Source organism: Bos taurus, chromosome 13 (assembly GCF_002263795.3).
Source record: "Bos taurus isolate L1 Dominette 01449 registration number 42190680 breed Hereford chromosome 13, ARS-UCD2.0, whole genome shotgun sequence".
NCBI lineage: Eukaryota > Metazoa > Chordata > Mammalia > Artiodactyla > Bovidae > Bos > Bos taurus.
This window is the reverse complement of record NC_037340.1, coordinates 78,751,287-78,773,467: the sequence shown is the minus strand read 5'-3', so window position 1 is coordinate 78,773,467 and position 22,181 is coordinate 78,751,287. Positions and strand designations below refer to the sequence as shown.

Genomic DNA, 22,181 nt, shown 5'->3' with positions numbered 1-22,181 from the left:
GACACATGGGTTCCATCCCTGGGTCAGGAAGATCCCCTGGACAAGGAAATGGCAACCCGCTCCAGTATTCTTGCCTGGAAAATTCCATGGACAGAGTATCCGCGGGCTACAGTCTATGGGGTCACAAAAGACTCGAACAACTAAACAACAGCTGCTGACAGATACTAGGTTGTTTCCAGTTGAGAGTACGACGGACAAAGCTGCCATGAACATTTATCTGCAAGTCTCCGAATGCTTGTTTTCACTTTTCTTGGGTTATTATCTAGGATTAGAACTGCTGGGGTGCAGGGTAAGTGTATGTCTGACTTTATAAGAAACGGCTGTGTGTTCCACGTGACTGTCCCTTTGCGTATTTCCACCAGCCAGTGAAGGGGAGTGTCAGCTCCCTACACCCTCACCCACACGTGCCACTGTCTTTTGCGTTCTGGTCATTCTAGCGGGTGTAAAGGGCACACCCTGCCTTGTCTATTCCTCATGGTAACTCTTTGGAGATGGGTACCATGTGCAGTGGGTGAAAGACGGCCACACATTCTGCACATTCCTTCCACGAAGAAGAGGGATCTATGTCCTTTCCCTTTGGATCTGGGTAGGCTGTGTGGCTCCTCTGACCAGTAAGATATGACAGAAGTCACGCTGTGTCAACTGCCATACCCAAGCATACCTCTATGTTCTGTTTGTTGGAATGCTGGCTCTGGGAGGCCAGACTGCCATGCTATGAGAAAGCCCACGCGGCCACGAGGAGAGGCTGTATGGAAGAGACTTGAGCCAACTAGTGCCCGGCCACCCAGCCCTCCCAGCTAAGACATCAGACAAGTGAGGGAAGGAGCCACCCTGGACGGCCTCACCCCAGCAGGTGCCACTTGGCTCAGACCAACCATACCCTCTGTGCTCTGTCCTGGCCCACGTGATAAACTGGTGGGTGTTTCACATCATGAAGTTTTGGGGCAGTCTGATGCTGCCACAGATACTCAGAACCAACCACCATCTCCATTTTACAGAGGAGGGAATCCAGGTACAGAGAGGTGACATACCGTGGCCACAGCCTCACACTGGGAGGAGTCAGAGCTTGGGGTGAAGTCAAGAGGCATTATATCCCAGATCAGAAAAGGTGGTGAGCACACGTGTGAACGCTGGTTACTTAAGAGTGATCCGGGACAGACTGGCGGAGAACTTAATTCAACAGACTGGAAGCTGGACTCTCATTTCCAGGAGCCTGATTTCATCAGAAACGAAGTGTTTCTCTCTGGACAGCCACCAGGGAGACCAGCCTCTCTGGGACCTCTAACCTGATCGGTGTTCACAAAGGCCCAAGCAGGGGACAGCACTCCACGCTGGGACATCGCCTGCCTCCCACAGGTCCCCACTCGTCCGAAGCTTGGATCAGAAGAAAGAAGGAGGTCCCAAGCCAGGGCCACTAGCTGGATAGATCTCTTTCTCTACCATGGAGTCCATGACACCTGAGCACAGACACACTGGATAAGCTAACCATCAGCTGGCGGGACTGAGAGGATCTCTATAATCTAAATATCATCAGTGCAGAGCCTCCTCGTAGTGACTGCAAAAAAACAAAAACAACGCCTCCAAGGGCCACAAAGGCATCATTCTATTATGATGTAGACATGCTTATTTGCATATAAGCACATGGAAACAGTCTTCACTTTGACAGAAGTACACTCCATTCCATTTCTTAAAACACAGGACTCTCTTGGTCTGTTTACTACGTGCCTGCTTTCAGTAGGGCCCGAAGTACAGAGAAATTTTCTCTACCACAAAAGACACACACGCAGGATGGATGCCGCTGGCAGGTGGCAGGGGAGTCAGGAAGGCTCCCATGGGGACGGTGACGAGCTGCAGAGCACGTGTGCTCTCCACAGGGGGCAGCCACTACCCAGCTCGGCTGATGCTGGCCGGGTGAGGAAAAGCACCCAAGGGGTGGGGGGACGCGAGTGGAAGACAGATCTTTGCTTTTCCAAGAGAAGCTGGAAATCCACTTTTTTTTTTTTTTTTTTTTTGCATGACATTCTATAAATGTCAGCCGCTTAGTCCTCCTTTCTTTTTTCCCAGAAGCATCCAACACGTCTGCAGGCAGGATTGGGCCCACAGGTCATCCTGCGACCTCTGTATTTAAAACCTTTGCATCAATGCATCTCTAGACTTTGAGTTCAGAAAGGACCTTCTCCATGCTGCATGCAACCTTGGGCCTCCTGTCAAGACAAACGCAGGCTTTGGGAAGCCTTGACGTTTTTAAGGCTAGTAAGGCTAGTAGTAAGGCCTGGGCCCCTCTCTGTCTATCCAAGCGGGCTTTCATCCAGAGCTCTCATCATGGGTGGAGAGTGGGTCTCTCGTCACAGGAGGAAGATGGGCTGGGATTTGAGATCAAAGATGTCTCAGGATCACCCGTCCCTACCACCTTCGCAATCCCCCTGTTGCGGGGGCCCACATCGGTCCGCTGCGCCCAGCACACCGCCCCCACAGACCAGTCCCTCTGCCTGGATGCCTGCCACCCCACCCCCCACTCCCAGCAACTGAATTCTTCTCGTTCCTCTTTCAAACCCCAAATTAATCACCACCTGTTCTGCAAAGCCTCCCCAATTTTCCAGGCACAATTTAACACCTCTGCTCCTCATATTTTTTTTTAAAGCAAACTGAGTCTTGGGATTATGTGCCCGGTTCCTTCTAGAACCTCTTTCCCTTTACAAAGCCTCCCATTTGCACCTGGAACACACCTCCAGGCCAGCGCTGATACACAGATCGGTTTCCCCGGTAACCTAGGGGATCAGAGACAGGGGGTGGGGGCAGGGAGACAGATTGGTCTCTCTCTGCATTCTCAGCCTCTTCACGTGACCAGTCGGAGAAGGTGAACGATGTTCCGATGAAGAAACGACTACTCAGGCTGTTCAAAGTCGGTCTCGTTACCTGGTTCCCACCTGGACCCACACCTGAACTAAAAAATCGGCCCTCAAGAGAAACACACACGCAGGTCCTCGTGGGAACGTCTGTTGCCTGGTTCACTGCAGCGTCCCCAGCGGCTGGCGAAGGGAGGCGCTCAGATGTGTGCCGAGCATCGGGGGATGGAGCTGCACCCATCATGGAGGGCTGCTCTGAGGTGAGACGGGAGGACACGGGAAGCACGCTCCGGACGGAGTCTGGCACAAAGCAGATGCTCAACAAACGTGGCTCTCCGGGCTCTCACCACCGCATCTCCAGACACCCGGAGCCCTTCCCCACGGCCGCGCCCAGCTGGGCTTCCAGTGCTCCGGGGAGAGGCAGGCCTGCTCCCAATATGGAGCTCAACCCTTTGGGCCTCCAGGCAGAAGCCACGAACCCTGGCTGCTGGTGTGCCTTTAATAAGCTTGGGAACTTCCAGAACATTCTGTCAGTGCTCCTCAGGGCCCCTCATCTATCTGGCAACAATCCTGCAGACCTTGTCTTCCTGGCCCAGGGCACCATCTTCCCCCCAGCCAGGAGGATCCGTCTCCACACAACAGGGGAGGAGGCAACAGCGGAGCCAGCCAAGGATTCAGGAAGGCACTCCATGCCCGGCCCCGCCAGGGCCAGGGCCCGGCCGGGAGGCTCCCCCTGGGCCTCCCAGGCCTGAAGCCATTTCCTGGCTGTCTCCACGTTTGCCTGGTGAACGGCGCCGAGCGAGGAAAGTTAAATATAGGCTTAGCATCCCCGCCGGTCGGCGCCCCGCATCGGGGCCGAGAGCGCCACCTGGTGGCCCGCTCCCGCCTCCTCCAAGGAGTGAAAGCGTCTGGGGGGAAGGGCGTTAACAAGATGGCCGCCTCGGGGAGCCTTGTGTGGAGAGAGAGAGGGAGAGGGAGAGGGTGGCTTCCCTAGGCCGGCCGCTGCCCACGCCTCCTGCTCGCTAAGCCACCTCCAAGATGGCTCCCCAGGGAGGCCCAGGAGGGCCCTGAAGCCTGGCCCGGGCCTCGACCCGCGCCTCCCAGGCAGGCCCTCACCATGTCAGCCAGGCACTCACCATGTCAGCCAGGCTGCAAAACTCTTCCAGCCTGAGGAGCAACCCCTCGATGGTCTCCTCCACCTCCTTCGCCTGAAAAGAGACAATATCCTGGAGATTAGCAAGTGGTTTCCAGGGAGACAAACGCCCTTCATTTTCTTTTTCTTTTTTTTTTAAGCAAACTAAATCTTAGGATTATCTGCCCAGTTCCCTCCAGACCTCCTTTCCCTTTTCAAAACCTCTCTAGCCTCATTTGAAAGCTGGAAGTGCTGGTGGCAGTCTCGACGCCTGTGGACGCCTCTGTTTAACTGCTCTGGTTAAAGCCACTTCGGACCATCCGCTCTATGCAGTTCTCAAAAGAGAGGAGATAAATAAATACCCACAGGAGATAACAAAGTGACCCTTATCACCACCCATGGTCCAGATAAGGAAACTGAGGCTCAGAGAAGTAAGGGAACCTGCTCAAGGGGCCCACATTCTCAGGTAGGTTTGAGTCCCCAGCCTCAAAGCCTGCTCTTATCAACACCGAAAAATGCCTACTGAGAAACACCATGGAGAGAAACAGTGAGCTGCAAGAGAGGCAGAATATAAAACTATCCTTGTATGAACACCGAGAAATGTACATGTTTCAACAATGGAATTTCATTCCATCTCATTTCAACTGGAATGACATGTGTGTGCATGCTAAGTCAATTCAGTCGTGTCCGACTCTTTGCGACCCTATGGACTATAGCCTGCCAGGCTGCTTTGTCCGTGGGATTCTCCAGGCAAGAATACTGGAGTGGGTTGCCATTTCCTTCACCAGGGGATCTTCACGACCCAGAGATCCAACCCGAGTCTCATTATGTCACCTGCGTTGCAGGCGGGTTCTTTACCACTAGAGCCAGCTGAATGACATGTACCAAACTGCAAATAGTTAGGGGGTTAGCCGATGCAGGAGACACCAGAGATGCAGCTTTGATCCCTGGGTCGGGAAGATCCCTTGGAATAGGAAACAGCAACCCACTCCAGCATTCTTGCCTGGAAAATCCCATGGACAGAGGACCCTGGTGGGCTCGTCTATGGGGTCACAGAGTCGGACATGACTGAGCGCGCACACAAGGAAGCATACTTCCCCTGGGCTCCCTGGTGGCTCAGCGGTAAAGAACCTGCCTGCCACTGCAGGAGACACAGGTTCAATCCCTGGGTCGGGAAGATCCCCTGGAGAAGGAAATGGCTACCCACACCAGTATTCTTGCCTGGGAAATCCCATGGACAGAGGAGCCTGGTGGGCAACAGTCCGTGGGGTCACAAGGAGTTGGACACAACGTAGAGACTAAACAACAACACTTACACTAAAAAGTATTTGTTGTTTACCTGAAATTCATACTTGATGGGGGATCCTGTAGTTTATCTGGAGACCCTATTCATAGTGTGTGTTTAGCCCTGGGGAGTAGGAACTGGAGAATACGGTCTGACATGGGAGCTTTGAGTATTTTATGTCATGTGAAGGGTCCAAAACTCAAAAGTTACCAAGACCATGCAGTAAGGCAAATGAATGAAGCAGGCCACTGGGGCTCGGAGTGACTCGAGAAGCACTTGCCTAGTTCGAGAGCAGCCAGCCACTCAGAGAAATCAGGAAACGTGAGGCCAGGGTTGCCAGAATCTTCCATTTTCAAGAGAAGCCAGAAATTTTAACTTTATAGAAAATGTCCCGATTTTTAAATAGTGGCACATTTATTTTTAAAAATTGTTTTTCCTTTTTAATGCTTCATGGGCCAAGCAAAACAGAACATGAAGGGTCTGCTTCAATGACTTGCATAAAGGAGTAGTTTGAACCCTTTTCCCCCTCAAGCATGTACTATTTTCATGACAAATAAAATACCTGCTTTTTTGTCTTTTTCCCCCCTAATAACCAGGCATCTTGGAAGGAAGTTCAGTTGGAACATGAAGTACTTTCTCTGGCTTAAGAGGCCGAATTGCTCGCTGCAGGGAGGTGTTCCCAACCGTTTCTGGGCAGGCCTGGCACTGCCCCCTCACCTGAAGGCTGCCCTCAGCGCCGACTTGTCCCCAGAGAAATGTTTATACAGTGCAGAAGCTGCCGCCTGCAGCCTAGGCTGTCGCTACCACAACCAAATAAACGGCTGCGCAAAAAAACCTCTTTCCGGCTGGAGTATAAATAGTACAGAGCTGCAATTTTAAACTCTGGAGCCTTCGTCTCACAGCTGGGACTATTTCTGTGCCTGACTTGGGGAGGCTTGACAGGGGAAGGGGACCACAGTGGAAGGGGGGCTGGAAACACACAGGAAGGCCCCCCCACCCCCCAAAAACAAAAGCATGGTTTTAAAAAAATGTCCTGAATGCACTAAGGGAGAAAGGAGCTGAGAGGCCACTGAGCTGGGAGCGGGGAGGTTGGTGGTTCCTTCGGACCCAGAGGAAAGCATGAGAGACGGGAGAGGGCACAGATCTGTGATGGAGCACAGTCTAGATGAGTCGAGTCGAGTCTGTAGCCCGCCAGGCTCCTCTGTCCATGGGGTTCTCCAGGCAAGAATACTGGAGTGGGTGGCCATTCCCTTCTCCAGGAGATCTTCCCCACCCAGGGATCAAACCCAGGTCTCCTGCATTGCAGGCAGATTCTTTACCATCTGAGCCACTAGGGAAGCCCCAAAAGTGAAAGTGTTAGTTGCTCAGTCATGTCCGACTCTTTGCCATCCCATGGACTGTAGCCTACTAGGCTCCTCTGTCCATGCGATTCTCCAGGCAAGAATACTGCAGTGGGTTGCCATTCCCTTCTCCAGGAGATCTTCCCGACCCAGGGATCAAACCCAAGTTTCCTGCACTGCAGGAAGATCCTTTAGTGTCTGAGCCACCAGGGAAACCCCAGATGATCTACACCCCAATCCAAACATGCCTGGGAAGATGGAAGCCTGGAGGGACACGAAGGACCACTGGCTGGGTGGCCTCTTCCCAAGACACACGTGCAGTTCTTTGCTCACAGGAAGAGCTCTGGACCTCTCCGAGCATGTTCAGGAAGGAAGTAAGTCCTTAGTTCCAACCCCATCTTCCCTCTGCCACCTGGGGGACCTTAACCCAGTGGCTTCCGCTGGGCATCTGGGTTGGCTCACCCAGGACAAGAAGGGCCACACCCACTTGGCAGGGTTGCTAGGTTAACCTCACACTGGGGCTACGTCCTTTAGCAGGGTGTGGGCACACAGTAAGCATGAATAAACCTCTCACTAGATAACAGAAGTGGCAAATCACTACACATGAATTATCTCCTTTGATTCTCACAAAAACTCTCTTCTGCAGGTGCCATAATTTCCCCCTTTCTATGAATTGAGAAGCAGAGGATCAGAGAGCTTAAGTCATCTGTTCAAGGTCACACAGCTAATATATCCTGAAGCCAGCGTCCGACCTCTCTGACTTCAGAAGCTGGTAAGGACCAAGGTGCTCTCTGGGGAGGGGGAAGGTGTGCCCGCCTTATGCTTCCTGTCAACTATGGCCACGCTCACCCCCCACCGTCTCCGCCTGGTGCTCAGGGCGGTCACAAAGCAGCAGGAGGGGAGTGAAGAAATGATCTGCTGACTGCCTGGTCAGCTGAGCGAAGAACAGGCCCTAAGACATTCCCAACCAACAGGGGAGGATCAGCCACCCCACTGTGCCCCACAAATCATTCACCGGACAATTTTCTCCCAGAAAGGGGCCCCAGAAATACGATTCCTGCAGGCTGAAACCCACATGCCTTTTTAACCCAGCCCATAAGCAATATGAATGCCCTCACCATCCTTTGCAACTCCCCGGGCAGAAACTGTCCCACTCTGAGGGGAGGGAAGCAAGTGGTTCCTCTTGAAGTGACATTCAGGGCTTGACCAGTGGGGATGGCAGGTGGGCATTTTTTAATAAGTGTGAATTACAGCATTTACTGCCTTCTTCCACACCCCCTGATTTCTCCCAAAGTGCCAAGCCAAGCTTCCCAGCCGAGTGTGCCAAAAACCGAAAAGAGGCTGGCCCTGTCCACCAGTGACTGGCACAAGAAACACAAAAAGATCCTCCGCCATCTGTTCTTCTCCAGCGCCACAAGTGGAAACTCCACTGTCCAGGTGCTCAGGCCAAATACTTGGGAGGATCCTTGGCTCATCTTTCTTTCCCACCGCCCCCCCCACCCTATCCATCTTCTATGCAAACCCTCTCAGCTCTGCCTTCACAATACACCCCAGATCCAACCACTCTGGTGCAAGGCACCACTCTCCCTTGCTGGGACCATTGCAGTAGCCTGTTACTCACTAGTCCCCTCCTTCCTCTTTTGCTCTCCTTCAATCTGTTCCTCAGAGATTCTGTTAAAGCCAAAGCCCTCTTCAGCTCAGAATCTTCCACTCTACCATTCTCAGCCACTAGGATGGCCACGATCACAAAAATGGCAAGTGACAAATGTTGGTGAGGATATGAAGCAACCCTTAGCACCTGCTGGTGGGACTGTGAAGTTGTGCAGCTGTTTTGGAAACAAGCCTGGTTTGGAGACCAACCTCTAAAGGTTAAACATAGAGTTACCCTATGACCCCGCAATGTACCCAAAAGAACCGAAAACAGAGGTTCTTACAAAAAAAACCTTTTACATTATTCCTAATAGCCCAAAAGTGGAAACAACTTGACGTCCATAAACTGATGGGCAAACAAGTGACACGGCACAGGGTGGGGTGCTGTTCAGCCATAAAAAAGAATGAAGCTCTAATACATGCTGCAGTGTTGATAATCCTTGAAAATAATCCTTACACGATTCCTTTTATGTGAAATGGCCAGAGGCGGCAAATGCACAGAGACAGAAAGTGCGTTAGTGGTTGTCTCCCCGTGGAATCGGTGGGGGGTCGGGGAGGGGAGCAGGGAATAGTTGCTAATGGTTATGAGATTTCTTTTTTGGGTGATGGAGATGTTCTGGAATTAGGTTGTGGTGATGTATGCACAACCATAGTGAATATACTAAAAACACTGAACTGTATGCTCTAAAATGGTAAACTTTATATTGCATGGATTATATCTTAACTTTGACTGTATCTTCCACCTCAGTCAGCAAACACCTACTGGAGGCCTCCCCAGCCCCACACCATCATGACCTCATCACTGACTGCTCACTCCCCACCACCCACGCCAACCGTGGTCCTCACCCCAGGGCCTTTGCACTTGCTGTTGCCGTCACTGGCAAAGCTCATCTCACCCTTCCTTCCAGCCTGTGCCCATATGCTTCTCCTTTGTGAGGCCTTCCCTGGTCTGTGGCTTTCCTGCCATGCCCCATCCTGCGCCAGTTTCTCTCTCTCTTTAGCCTGTATTACCATTTACTACATATTTCACTTGTTTGTTGTCATCTTCCCTCAACAGAATGAAAGCTCCTGGTGAACAGAGGTTTTCGTTTCATTTACCTGGGTGCCCCTAGGGCCTAAAATAATGCCTGGCACATAGTAGGTACTTGTGTTTCCTAAGATAGCCTTCCAACTCTCTCCATGTCTTTTCACAATACGACCTTGCCCCTCTGCCCATGGGGAGGCAGCATCATTCCTTTCCACCCCTGAACTAGCCTGCGACTTGCTTTGACCAATAAAATGTGGAAGCAACACACTGCTCTACATTCGACTCCGAGACTAGAGGCCCGGCAGCTTCTGGCTCACCCTCTTGGAAGACAACAGCAGGCAGTTCTGGTCTTCTGAGAGGCCTCGGGGGAGAGCAGTCCCGGAGAGTGAGAGGCCGTGGAGGAGAACCGAGGCACCCCGCCTGCCAGCACGACCGAGGCCACGTTGGACCTTCGGCTGCCGCGGACCCCAGCTGTCTGCAGCCACGTGAGGCAGCCCACCCAAGGCCACAGACAGAATGGCTCAGAGGAGCCCGCCAACCCGCACAATCATGCACTCTAAACTGGGGGTCGTTTTTATCCACTGAAGTTGGGGGTGGTTTATTACCTGGCAACCGGTAACCAATATAATGCTCAATGAATATTTGTTGCAAGAAAGAGGGGAGGGAAGAGAAAAGAAAAAGGCCAGAGGAAGGAGGAAAAGTGCTCTCTTGGAAGAGGGACGGCCCGAGAACCGCGGCCTCGATGAGTGGTGCCTGAGTCCCGCTCTCCCATTCCTGGCTGCGAGGTCCTAACTATGCCTCTGACCATCCCTGTGCCTCAGTTTCCCCATGTGAAAGGGTGTGTGTGGGGGGAACTCCTCAGACTTTCTCTGTCTTGAGCTGGAAGCTGAAGAGGGTCTGGTAAGTTCTTTGTCTAGGCTACTCTTGGCAAGATGCTCCACCCACACAGGGGAGGACTGTGACCCACTAGGGTCTCCAAACTCAGAAAGAGACGGAAGCCAGGCAGGAAATGAATACTAGGGAAGGAAGCCAAGCTTACGATGCTGTTTTCCTCACATTGCTTATTTCAGTTTCCCACTTTTGACAGAGACTTTTTAGTTTCCTCTGAGAAACAGCAGCATCACCAGCATAATAAATGGCAGCTGACACTCAGGCAGGAAGACAAAAGGGACGGGTGGAGACTGTGGCAAACAGAGGCCCCTGACCCCATCTAAAGAGGACAGCTGCCGCTTGGTTTGAGCGGATCATTCCAGGTGGGAATGCACCAAAACTGGTTTTATTCAAGATGAACGGTGATAGAGGTCTTTATACAAACTCTCCCAATTTGCAAATGTTGACAACTAACCTAAAAAGCTAAAAAACACTGTGACAGTCAAGCTCCGGGAGATGGCGAAGGACAGGGAAGCCTGGTGCGCTGCAGTTCAGGGCGTCGCAAAGAGAAGGACACGACTGAGCGGCTGAACAACGATGGCCAAGCAAGCCTCACTGCAAGCTGAATGCGGCCTTCACCCCTCTGGCTTATCAGTCTTTAAAACACAAACATCGATGAAATGTCCAGAACAGGCACATCTTTAGAAGCAGAAACTAAACTAGGGGCTTCCTGGTGGTGTGAGAGTGAAGAGGGCCAGGGTTTCTTCTGGGGACAAAAAAAGTGTTTTAAGACTGATTGTGGTTGACAGTTGTGCAACCCTATGAATAAACCAAAAGCAGTGAAATTACTGAAGCCTTTAACCGTGTGGGTCACAACAAACTGTGGAAAATTCTTAAAGAGATGGGAATATTAGACCACCTTACCTGCCTCCTGAGAAATCTGTATGCAGGTCGAGAAGCAACAGTTAGAACTGGTCATGGAACAATGGACTGGTTCAAAATTGGAAAAGGAGTACGTCAAGGCTGTATACTGTCACCCTGCTCATTTAACTTATATGCAGAGTACATCATGTGAACTGCCAGGCTGGATGAAGCACAAGCTGGAATCAAGATTGCCGGGAGAAATATCAATAACCTCAGATACGAAGATGATACCACCCTTATGGCAGAAAGCGAAGAGGAACTAAAGAGCCTCTTGATGAAAATGAAAGAGAAGAGTTAAAAAGCTAGCTGAAAACTCAACATTAAAAAAACTAAGATCATGGCATCGGGTCCCATCACTTCATGGCAAATAGATGGGGAAACAATGGAAGCAGTGACAGATTATTTTCTTGGCCTCCAAAATCACTGCAGATGGTGTCTGCAGCCATGAAATTAAGATGCTTGCTCCTTGGAAGAAAAGCTGTGACAAACCTAGATAGTAATATTAAAAAGCAGAGACTTTGGCAACGAAAGTCCATCTAGTCAAAGCTATGTTTTTTCCAGTAGTCCTATGTATGGATATGAGATTTGGACCATAAAGAAAGCTGAGCGCTGAAGAATTGATGCTTTTGAACTATGGTGTTGGAGAAGACTCTTTAGAGTCTCTTGGACAGCAGGGAGATCAAACCAGTCCATCCTAAGGGAGATCAGTCCTGGGTGTTCATTGGTAGGACTGAAAGTCCAATACTTTGGCTACCTGATGTGAAGAACTGACTCGTTAGAAAAGACCCTGATGCTGGGAAAGATTAAGGGCGGGAGGAGAAGGGGATGACAGAGGATGAGATGGTTGGATGGCATCACTGACTTGACAGACATGAGTTTGAGCAAGCTCCAAGAGTTGGTGATGGACAGGGAGGCCTTGTGAATTATATCACAATAACACTGCTTACACACACTCTCTCTCTGTGAGAATCCTTCCAGAAAACACAAGGTCCGCTCGCCCAGGACAAGGCCGCTGAAGATCTACACCTTTTGTCACAACATTTTTAGAAAAGCCAGACGTTAGGATTTTTATGTGAAAACTCCACTTTTTTTAGGGCTGGCGTCTACTTAGCATTTTACAAATCAGATCACTGGGCCAACCAGAGGACACCCACGTGCAGCCAGACCAAGTCTGGGGGGTCCGGGTGGGTTCAGCTTTTGCTTGACACTTGGTGCTTCGCCTGACCTTGTCCTCTGTCCCCCAGCCAGGCTGGGCCACAGTCCACGAGTGCAGGATGGGGGTGAAAGTGAGCCCGGCCCAAGGACTGCGAGGCCTGCCCACACCCAGGGCAGGCAAATTAGGAATGCCGCCTCTTCTCCAAAGGCACTCATGGCGGCCCCTTCAGACGGCAATGAAAGCAAAGGTCTTTAGCAGAAGCAGTCTTGTCTCCGTGCACAGGATGAAAGGGCTGGACTGCCACGAGTGAAGGCCTGGAAAGAGCAAAGGAAGGAACTCTCCTTCCTTGCGCTGGAATCCCAAACCCAGAGGGGCTGGCCCATCATGTGATAATCCACTTCCCAAACAGGAGACGGGGAACTCCTTCCTCCAGGCCCCCAAAGCAGCCCAAGTAAGCGTTCCCATCCCCAAGGGACCCTTGACCTTGAGGTCTAAATGTCCAGAAGGGCTATTATTGCCATGACCCTGACAAAAAGGTTAATTTGGCAACAGCAACTAAAAGAAAAAAATTTTTTTTTAATATTTATTGATTGATCTTTAGCTGCATTGGGTCTTAGCTGTGGCACATGGGCTCAGTTGCCTCGCAGCATGTAGGACCTTAGCTCCCTAACCAGGGATCCGACCCAAGTACCCTGTGTCAGAAGGCAGACTCTCCAACGCTGGACCACCAAGGACGTTCCCCTTAAATTTTAGATGTATGTATCCTTGGACCCTGTAAATACCCCATTGAGGTATTTATCCTCCAGACATATTTGCACAAACGCAGAATGATATAAGTACAGAGATACTCATTGTAATAGACTTTGTGACAGCAAAAGGAGAGGAACGGTTACCTAAATTACCATTCAGACCGACAATGAGATTGTTTGGCGGCTAGAAGCAACTGGCGCGCTCGCTGTGCACTCGCATGTAAAGCTAAGGCACAGCGAGTGAAGACCGAAAGATGCCGATGGGGCGGGGACGTGGGCGGGGCCGCGGGCGGGGACAAGGGGCGGGGCCTCGTGGGCCCGTAGGCCAAGCCCGGCAGGGCGGCGCCTCACGCATCCCTACGCGGTCACAGGGACCTTTGGATTCTGTACCATGTGCGCACATTTTTTATTTTTAAACAAAACCTATTTAAAGAGAATCAACTCCGGGCTTCTCTAGTGGCTCAGTGGTAAAGAATTCACCTGCCAATGCAGGAGTGAAGTGAAAGTTGCTCAGTCGTGTCCGACTCTTTGTGACCCTATGGACCATACAGTCCATGGGATTCTCCAGGCCAGAATACTGGGGTGGGTAGCCTTTCCCTTCTCCAGGGGATCTTCCCAACCCAGGGCTCGAACCCAGGTCTCCCACATGGCAGGCGGATTCTTTACCAGCTGAGCCACCAGGGAAGCCTGATCCAGGAAGATCCCACATGCCGAGGAGCAATGAAGCCCGTGTGTCACAATTGTGAGCCTGTGCTCTGGAGTCTGGGAGCCGCAACTGTTGAAGCCCACGCACCCCAGAATCCGTGATCTGCAACAGAGAAGCCACCGCAAGAGAAGCCCGCACACCACAGCCCGAGAGGAGCCCCCGCTCGCCACAAGCCGAGAAAAGCCTGTGTGGCAGTGAAGACCCAGCACAGCCAAAAATAAAATAATAAATACAATTATTTAAAAATCAAAACTCCAATCCACTTAGAGGAACCCACAGGCCAAATGTCCACCACATTTGCCCCAAGGAATCAATTCAGATCCTGAAACAGTTTAAGAGAACCGGGGGCTCATGTGGACCATGCAAGGAGCAACTATATTTTGCAAACTAAAAACTGGGATCTACGGTTGGCCTCATGTACACAGATAGAGAAAGTCAGCCCTGGACTTCCAGGCCTCCAGGAGGTCATGCTAGTGAGAAGAACTCACCATCTTCTGCACAAGTGGAGGCTGAAACCACCCTCCTGCAAACACAAAGTAGAATTATCAGTGCATGTCCCACCCCCACTCCCACCTGTTCAGAGAGCCCTGCGGGTGGGCGCGCCTCCCTTGCACTCTTACTTCCCAGCACCTGGTTCGGAGTCCACACCCAGTACCGGTTCCAGAAACACCTACAGAATGAATAAATGGATAATCGCAGCTAATGCCACAGACCACCTACTGTGGGCCAGACTCCGAGCGCACATCACCTCACCCAACCCCACAGCTCGGGAGGACGGGCAGAGGGGGCGCAGGGCTGAGATCCGAACCCAGGCCCTGTGACTCTGGAGCTGACCTCCCACCACGCAGCCTGACCAGGGCAGGGGTGCTGGTGGGGTTGGGGGGCACACATCTGCAAAGGATGCTGCTTCAATGGATATGCGAGGAGTCACTAGCCGGTGCTGTAGACACCGCAGCAGGCAGGATCGAAGGGTTTTCTGCCCTCTGCGAGTGGCGGGGAGCCAGCACCCCAGGCCTGTGGCAGGTCCCGCTTGCAGGGAGGCGAGCTGTGAGCTACCCACCAGGCTGACCATCAGAATCTCCAGAGAGGGCTTACAAGTCCAGATCCCCAGGCCTGGGGTGCCTCCTGGGTGCCCCCAACAGTCAGCAGCCACGGGGACTTTCCAACAGACAAATCAGTCTTGGTCACCCCGGGCATTTCAATCCTGCTGGAAAGCTTCCAGTATTCCAGTGCCCAGGAGGTGCCCACTCCAATGAAATGAGGGTGTCAGGGGTGGGAGGCAGGCAGCAGTTCTCGTTGTTGGTGGAGATCACAGATGAGGCCGATGTGAGGCGCAGGTTGGGGACCACGCCCTACACCAGGGCTCACACCTTGGCCATACTCCACCCCACCCCCTAGAGACGGGTCTATCTTAATCTCTTATTTATAGGAGCATGAAATAAGTGGTTTCCTTAAAGTTTTTATTTACACCACACACACCTCTGGGCATCTTCTTTTCTCCCCTGGCTCCAGAATGGTGTGTTCAGAGCGGCTCCTGCTGCAACCATGAGGTCTGCTGTGCAGAAGCATCCCTACGTGACCAGCCTGCATGGGTGGGTACCAGGGTTACTTCCCACGTTTGGGACTCTGTTTCCAAGCTTCTTGGTTAGTGCTGAGAATCAGCAGACTGGGAGCTTTTAGCCACGGTTCCAAGGTGACCCACCCCCAAAACCCAGATGTCCTGTAATAAGAGACTATTCAGAGTCGGGAATGGGTCCTTCCACTGCTGGACAGTTCAGCCTGGGGAAACATGAACTTTCTTCTGAGAAACACTACCCTTCTCCAAGCGCCCACTTTGGCCTTGACTCTCACACCCCCGAAAGCTCTGATTCAGGGAGCCTGGCCAGCTCGTCCACCTCGATGTCCACATCTGTGATACCCCTGCGGCCACACCAGCCCCTCCAACTCGTTCTGGCACTACACTAAGTCCACAGACCTGATCCTGTCTTTCTCCTGCTCACATCCAGCTTGGCTCTGCTCACAGCTCCATCCATGACCCCTTAGAATCGAATTCCAGACTCCTCCCTTTGGGCCCTGCCCACTCTCTCCTTGATCACTGAGGTCCGCCTACTCGGGCACCTCCTGAGTCATCATCCTTCCTTGCTTCTAGCCGCACACGCAATGCCAGATCTCTGCCTGGTGGTTCCTTCCAGTCCTCCCTGTGTGTCTCCATCACAGCCCCCAGGTGTCTCCGCTGGGGCATATGCCACCGTTCGATACTCTGTAGGATCGTTCCTTGCCAGCTCATCTCCTGTGCTTGAGGGCAGGCACTGCATCCATCTCGCTGGCCTCTCCCCTGTGCCTGGCACACTGTCTGGCCCGCAGCAAGTCCACCATAAGGATCAGAGGACTAAACTAACCCAGAACTATATCTCGAAACACAGTAGACTGTGCCCTGGAACCCACCCACAGAGTTCTAATCCGAACATCCAAAGTTTGAGCAGAAAGGGGACTAGTAGGTCAAAAGAATAAGACACATGCCAGGGTTCCCAGAGGCACGTGGCGCCTACAGGTTGGACCCAATAAACAGTCTCTGCTTCCACAAAGAAACGGTCTCTCCTACATTTTGTCTTGAGACCCAAGGGCATTTGGGGCTAACTCATGTCTTCCTATTTCAGTCCAGACTCCTGGTTTGGAGAAACAGTTTCCTCTCCTCTTATCATGACTATAGAACGTCACAGGTTCAAGCACACGGGTAGGTGGTAACTGATGCCAGCTTCAGTAGAGGGAGACAATAAGGAGGGGTGAGGACTGTGGCAAACGGGACCACCACTAGGAAACTGGGACCGAGGATTTCCAGACTGTCCGTTATTTTAAACAAACAGGAAACTCAGATTTTTTTTTTCATGAATATTCTCCATTTAAGAACCCCTTTGGAAAAAGGGATTAAACAACAACAAAAAAAGAGCCCCTACGTGAAGCGAACCAATCATATCAGAGTTCTGGATTCAGCCCCTGGGCCACCAGTTTGCAGCCCAGGACCTCATTCACGGGTTAACTCTCCCCTCTCATCTCTGCCCACTCAGGCAGAGCAAGTGTGAGCAAGTGAAGTCCTTCACTTCCTTCCAGGCAGACCATGAACCCCATCTGTGGGCCAAACCTGTCCTGCATCCCAGCACAGGAACCAAAGGGAACTCTGAGTCTTGTCACGAATTCCCCCCTGGATGGGTATCAGGACTCAGCCATCCAGGAGAGCCCCCAAGAGGCAAACATCTCTTTCTCTCCTTGCCATCTTGAAGCAGATTCCGGAGACCCTGCCTGAAATTTCCCCCAAAAGAGGAAGTTCAAATCAGAAAGAGAGAGAAAGTAAACCACAAAAAAGTTGGTTGGACAGAAAACCCCAAAGCCCTAGAAAGAGTGAAATGTTCCCCAGTCAACTGGTCAACACGCAGCCCTTCAGCGGCTCCTCCGTCCAGGGAGGCAATGCAAAGTCCTCTTTCTGGTCCTCTCACTGGCCCCACCCTGCCCCACTGCCCCACCTTCTACCTGCTGTTCTTCTCCCCTCAGGATTACCATGCTTCATCCCACCCCAGGGCCTTTGCAAGTTCTGTTTCCTCTGCCTGGGACATTTTTCTCCTCCCTCTCAGGCTGGTCAACTCCTATTCATGCTTCAGAGCTCAGCCTAAACTGATGTCGCCTCAGGGAAGCCCTCCCTGACCACTCCCAGACAAAGTGGGGGTCTCTCTGCTACTCAGCCTCCTGGATCTCTGTGCTCCCTCTTCCCTGCAGATTCCTCAGGGGTTTGGAGAGGCTTTCCCAAGTCTCCCAGACACTCTCTACCACATCACCCATGCTGCATTCCCCATGGCATTCATCACAACCCAGAGGTTTTGTGTGTTACACGTTTACTGAGAGTAGGGCCATGAAAGTGGGGGGCCCTTGTGTGGTTCACTCCCAGCAAACAGCAGGGGTTTGAGGTGTTGAAGGACCCACCTCCCTAGAAACTCCAGGGCACCCCCAGGACTAGAGTCTGAGACTCCGACTGGGCTGCTACAGGAGGCTCCAGGCACCCAGGCCTGATCCCAAACCAGGCTTCCCTTTCCCAGCTCATTTGCCCATCTCTACAAACAGCTGCAGCACGGGGGAACTGCTAATGAATTAAGCTTTAAGTAGACGCTGCAAGTGACTCCACCTGGGCCGTTTTTTGCTTCTTTTGGTAAATAAACTTCAGCAAGAGCCTGAAGTGCCTTTATTGCCGCGTGGAGCTACGGGGAGTTCGGCTCTTCATTACAGCCCTTACAAATGAGCATGAGCCAGCTCATGTCTGAGTTAGAGAGAGCCCCGAGTGAGCAAATGAAGTGAATGCATGCAGCTTCTCCTGGAGGCTGTCCCTAATCAGACAAAATGAGGCTGAGCCCCTGGGCACAATGACATCTTGCTGCTGAGAGTAAGGTGGACAAAGAACAAGAAAGACGCTCAGGTTACTTAAACCCTTAAGCAGGTACACAGCCTCAATGCCCATGCCTGGGGGCGTGGTTCAGAAATTACCAGACATCCACAGGATGTTGCTTATTTGGTGAGGGCCTCAGGTTTCACAGTTATGAGGCTGACATAGCAACATCCTAGCCACTGGGTCACTGCCAGGATTCGATGACACAGTCCATGAACAGAGTTCAGCATGCCGCTGGCACATAGTATATGCTCAGAAAATAGGAGGGATTATTATGTAATGGTAGTCATGTATGGATGTGAGAATTGGACCATAAAGAAGGCTGAATGCCAAAGAATTGATGTTTTCGAACTGTGGTGCTGGAGAAGACCCTTGAGAGTCTCTTGGACAGCAAGGAGACCAAACCAGTCAATCCTAAAGGAAATCAACCCTGAATACTAATTGGAAGGACTGATCCTGAAGCTCCAATACTATGGCCACCTGATGCAAACAGTCAACTTACTGGAAAAGACCCTGATGCTGGGAGAGACTAAACACAGACAGAAAAGAGGGCGACAGAGATGGTTGGATGGCATCACCGACTCAGTGGACACGAGTTTGAGCAAACTCTGGGAGATGGTGAGGGACAGGGAGGCCTGGCACGCTGCAGTTTATGGGGTCACAAAGAGCTGGACACAACTTGCCAACTAAACAACATTAAGTAATGGCAGGACACTAGGAAGGTGAAGAACGATGAAGACCTACACTCTCCAGCATGGAAGCCGCCAGCCTCTCACGACTACTGAAAGTGAAAGACGCTCAGCTGTGTCCGACTCTGCGACACCATGGACTGCACAGTCCGTGAAACTCTCCAGGCCAGAGCACTGGAGTGGGGAGCCTTTCCCTTCTCCAGGGGATCTTCCCAATCCAGGGATCGAACCCAGGTCTCCCACATTGCAGGCAGATTCTTTATGAGCTGAGCCACTAGGGAAGACCGTTACGACTATTAAAGGCTTAAAATGTGGCTGGGCCACACCTAGGTGTGTTGTAAGCGTGATATTCCAAGCCTGGTTTTGAAAACTTAGTCCAAAGAAGAAAATGTAAAAATCTCATTGATGGAGAAGGAGATGGCAACCCACTCCAGTATTCTTGTGTGGAAAATTCCATGGATGGAGGAGTCTGGTGGGCTACAGTCCACGGGATCACAAAGAGTCAGACATGACTGAGCGACTTCACTGGCACTATAGTTTACTCATTATTCAAACTGTCCCCCAAAATAAGTGTGCCTTGAATTAGAAAAAAAAATTAAAAAAAACAAAAATATCATTGAATTCTTTTTACATTTATGACATGCTGAAAGGACATTTTGGATAGTTATTTTAAATATATTGAAACTTGTACATCTTAACCTTACAGCATTGTATGTCAATTAGATCTCCATAAAACTGGGAAAAATATATTGACAATTTCACCTGTTTCTTCTCCCTTTTTGTATGGCTCCTAGAATATTTAAAGTGTTAAAAAAATAAAATTATTGGCTCATATTTGGCTCAAATTATATTTCTATTGGACAGCTCTTACATTCTGACATGGAAATATGTCCATACTATTTTTTAAACTGAGATAGAATTCACATACTACAAAATTTAACCTTTTAAAGTGTACAATTCTGTGGTTTTCAGTGAATTCGCAAAATTGTGCAACCATAGGCAGTAATTCCAGAACATTCTCATCACCCTGAAAAGATACCTTGTGCCTTATCATTAAGTCACTTCCTATTTGTCCATGCTATTTTGAATAACGAAAAGCAAGTTGCAGAACAGTATTCTGGTACCAAGCGGGGTTTTTGTAAAAACTAATTAGGTGTAATTGTTAGTATACATGCCTGCCTACATTTGTAAATGCATTTTTAATGTGCTTGGCACGATGTACACCAAACTGTGGAAGATGATTATCTCTGGGAACCAGAACTGGAGTGCGAGAGAAAGACAAAAGGTGCTTCCTCTTTATTTTAAATACTTGCGTAACACTTCTGAGATTTTAAAAGAGAATGGGTTGACTTTCTGGCCCTAAATAACTCCGGGTGAACTTGGGTAAACAACTTTTTCATGGCACTGTCAACATACTGGCTTCAGCTGGAAAATAAAGAATCCAGCGTTAGATCTACTTTTTATTCTGTGCTTTTAAAACAGCAAGAACAGCCAGAGATGAGGTATTTTTCCTCCTAGCAACAGAAGCGGACCGAGGCCGGGTGCGTCCTCACAGACGCAGCCTGCCTGCCTCCTGCGGGAATCTGGCGTCAGCTCAGAGCCGAGCAGGCCGAGCGCGCGGGCAGAGGCGGGACCAGGGCTCGGCCGCCCCGAGGGCCCGGGTTTGCAAAAGGCATCGGCTCTCGGCGCGCCTGCCTCTGGCATCCCGGCGGATGCCGGTGAGGGCGAGGAGCGGGGGTGGAGAGGGGAGAGGGGATGCTCAGGTAAGGATGGGAGGCGAGTCTGGGCCCCTGAGAGCCGTGTTGGCTGGAGGACGGGGCGGGAGCGACCTGACGCGCATCTCTGGGTGACCCTGGGCAGCCACCGCGCCGCCGAGGAGGAACCCCGGGGCCCCCCGTGCGTCCCCGGAGCCCCAGCGCCAGGTACGAGAAAAAGCTGCGGGGAAGCCCAGGGCCGGGCTCAGCGCTCAGGGGTACCCCCACCCCTATTCGTCCACTCCCCTGCTGGGGCGCGCGGCCCTGGACGTCCCCCCTCCCGCAACCCCGAGACCCGCCTCCCCCACTTCCAGCCGCGTCCCCTACCTCGGCCCCGGGCTCGGGGGTCAGGAAGACCGCGAGCTCGCGCGCCCCGCCGCGCACGGGCTCCGGCCGATCGGCGTCCACGAGCAGCATCACGAGCGCGGCAGGGTCCGGCCGGCGGAGGCTGCCCGGGAGCCCGACGCCGTGTCCCGGCCTCGGAGCCCCGCCCCCGGCCCGCTGCACGCCCCGGGGCCCGCCTGGCGGAGGCGGGGCCGCTGCGCGCCGAGCAGAGCGCCGGGCCGAGTGGGCAGCGCCGCCCAGTGGCGCGCGCGCTCCCTGCGCCGGGCCCCCGCACCACCTGGCAAACCAGCGTCCCAAACTCGCTTCCAGACGGCGATCACCGGGGGCTCCTTTAAAACGCCCCACGTCCAGGCCACACACAGTCTCTAGGGCTGGAACCTGGACATCTGCATGGTTTGATGCTCGCCAGGTGATTCTGACACACCGCTGAGTTTGAGAACCGTGGGTACAGACTACCCTGTTGCATTGAAATCCAGTGGAGCAGCGGGTCCCAGCTCCCATAGCACTTTAGAGTGGACCGGGGAGTTTGTTGAAGGAAGGAGAAGGGGACAGAGGATGGGACGGTTGGAGGGCATCACCGATTCCTTAGAGTTTGAGTTTGAGCAAGCTCTGGGAGTTGGTGAAGGACAGGGAAGCCTGGCGTGCTGCAGTCCATTGGGTCGCAGAGCGTCAGACACGACTGAGCGACTGAACTGAACTGGGAAGTTTCTAAAAGCCCGGAAGTCAGACCTCACCCCAGGCCTATTCAGGCAGAATCTCTGGAGGTGGAGCTTGGGCCTCAGTAGTTTGTAAAGCTCCCCGGGTGGTTCCAGCGTGCATTCAGGATAGAGAACAGCTATCTTAGAGGAGCCTTTCATTTAAAGACCACCCCTCCCCCATCACCCCGCCCACCAGGCCTCTTCTAGGACAGCAGCTTGTTTGCGCCTGGCTGACAGTCCTAAAAGTTAGGGAAGCTGGTGTAGCGATCCTCTTCCTCCCTGGGGCAGATTTTAAAGTAAACTCCACATGGAATCCTTAAGCACACTAAATTTGACCCCCACCCCCTAAGAGGCTAGTCTAGACTCCTTAGAGGCTGAAGAGGGTAGGGTCCAAAGCAATGCTAAAATTGTTCAGTCGCTCAGTCTTTGCGACCCCATGGACTGTAGCACGCCAGGCCTCCCTGTCCATCACCAACTACTGGAGCTTGCTCAAAACTCATGTACATTGATTCGGTGATGCCATCCAACCATCTCATCCTCTGTCGTCCCCTTCTCCTCCCGCCTTCATTCCTTCCCAGCAT

At 52.0% G+C, this 22,181-nt stretch overlaps 1 protein-coding gene and 1 long non-coding RNA gene across 14 annotated transcripts in view; one reads left to right on the top strand and one right to left on the bottom strand.

Annotated features, from left to right (window-relative positions):
* BCAS4 (breast carcinoma amplified sequence 4) overlaps window positions 1–21,068 on the bottom strand; it is a 56,555-nt gene extending 35,487 nt beyond the window's left edge. For 4 of the 12 annotated variants that reach the window (XM_059892770.1, XM_059892771.1, XM_059892769.1 and 1 more), the window contains exons 1-2: window positions 20,885–21,064; window positions 3,983–4,054 (exon numbers count right to left, since the gene is read on the bottom strand). In XM_059892770.1, coding sequence (XP_059748753.1) covers window positions 3,983–4,054; window positions 20,885–20,974 — 162 coding nt within the window. In that variant the 5' untranslated portion in view covers window positions 20,975–21,064. Of the gene's footprint in view, window positions 1–1,031; window positions 1,552–3,982; window positions 4,055–20,884 lie in introns of those variants that run through there. The other 8 variants (XR_009496795.1, XR_009496796.1, XM_059892767.1 and 5 more) reach the window with 6 other exon arrangements.
* On the top strand, window positions 43–11,199 carry LOC132346986 (uncharacterized). Of its 2 annotated transcripts, XR_009497051.1 has the most exons (5): window positions 43–289; window positions 2,832–3,106; window positions 4,209–4,444; window positions 5,860–7,375; window positions 7,898–11,199. It is a non-coding gene; the product is annotated as an uncharacterized lncRNA (long non-coding RNA). The 2 variants fall into 2 exon arrangements; XR_009497050.1 differs by lacking the exon at window positions 43–289 and having other exon boundaries at window positions 2,037–3,106.
* Window positions 21,069–22,181: the final 1,113 nt, after the last annotated feature.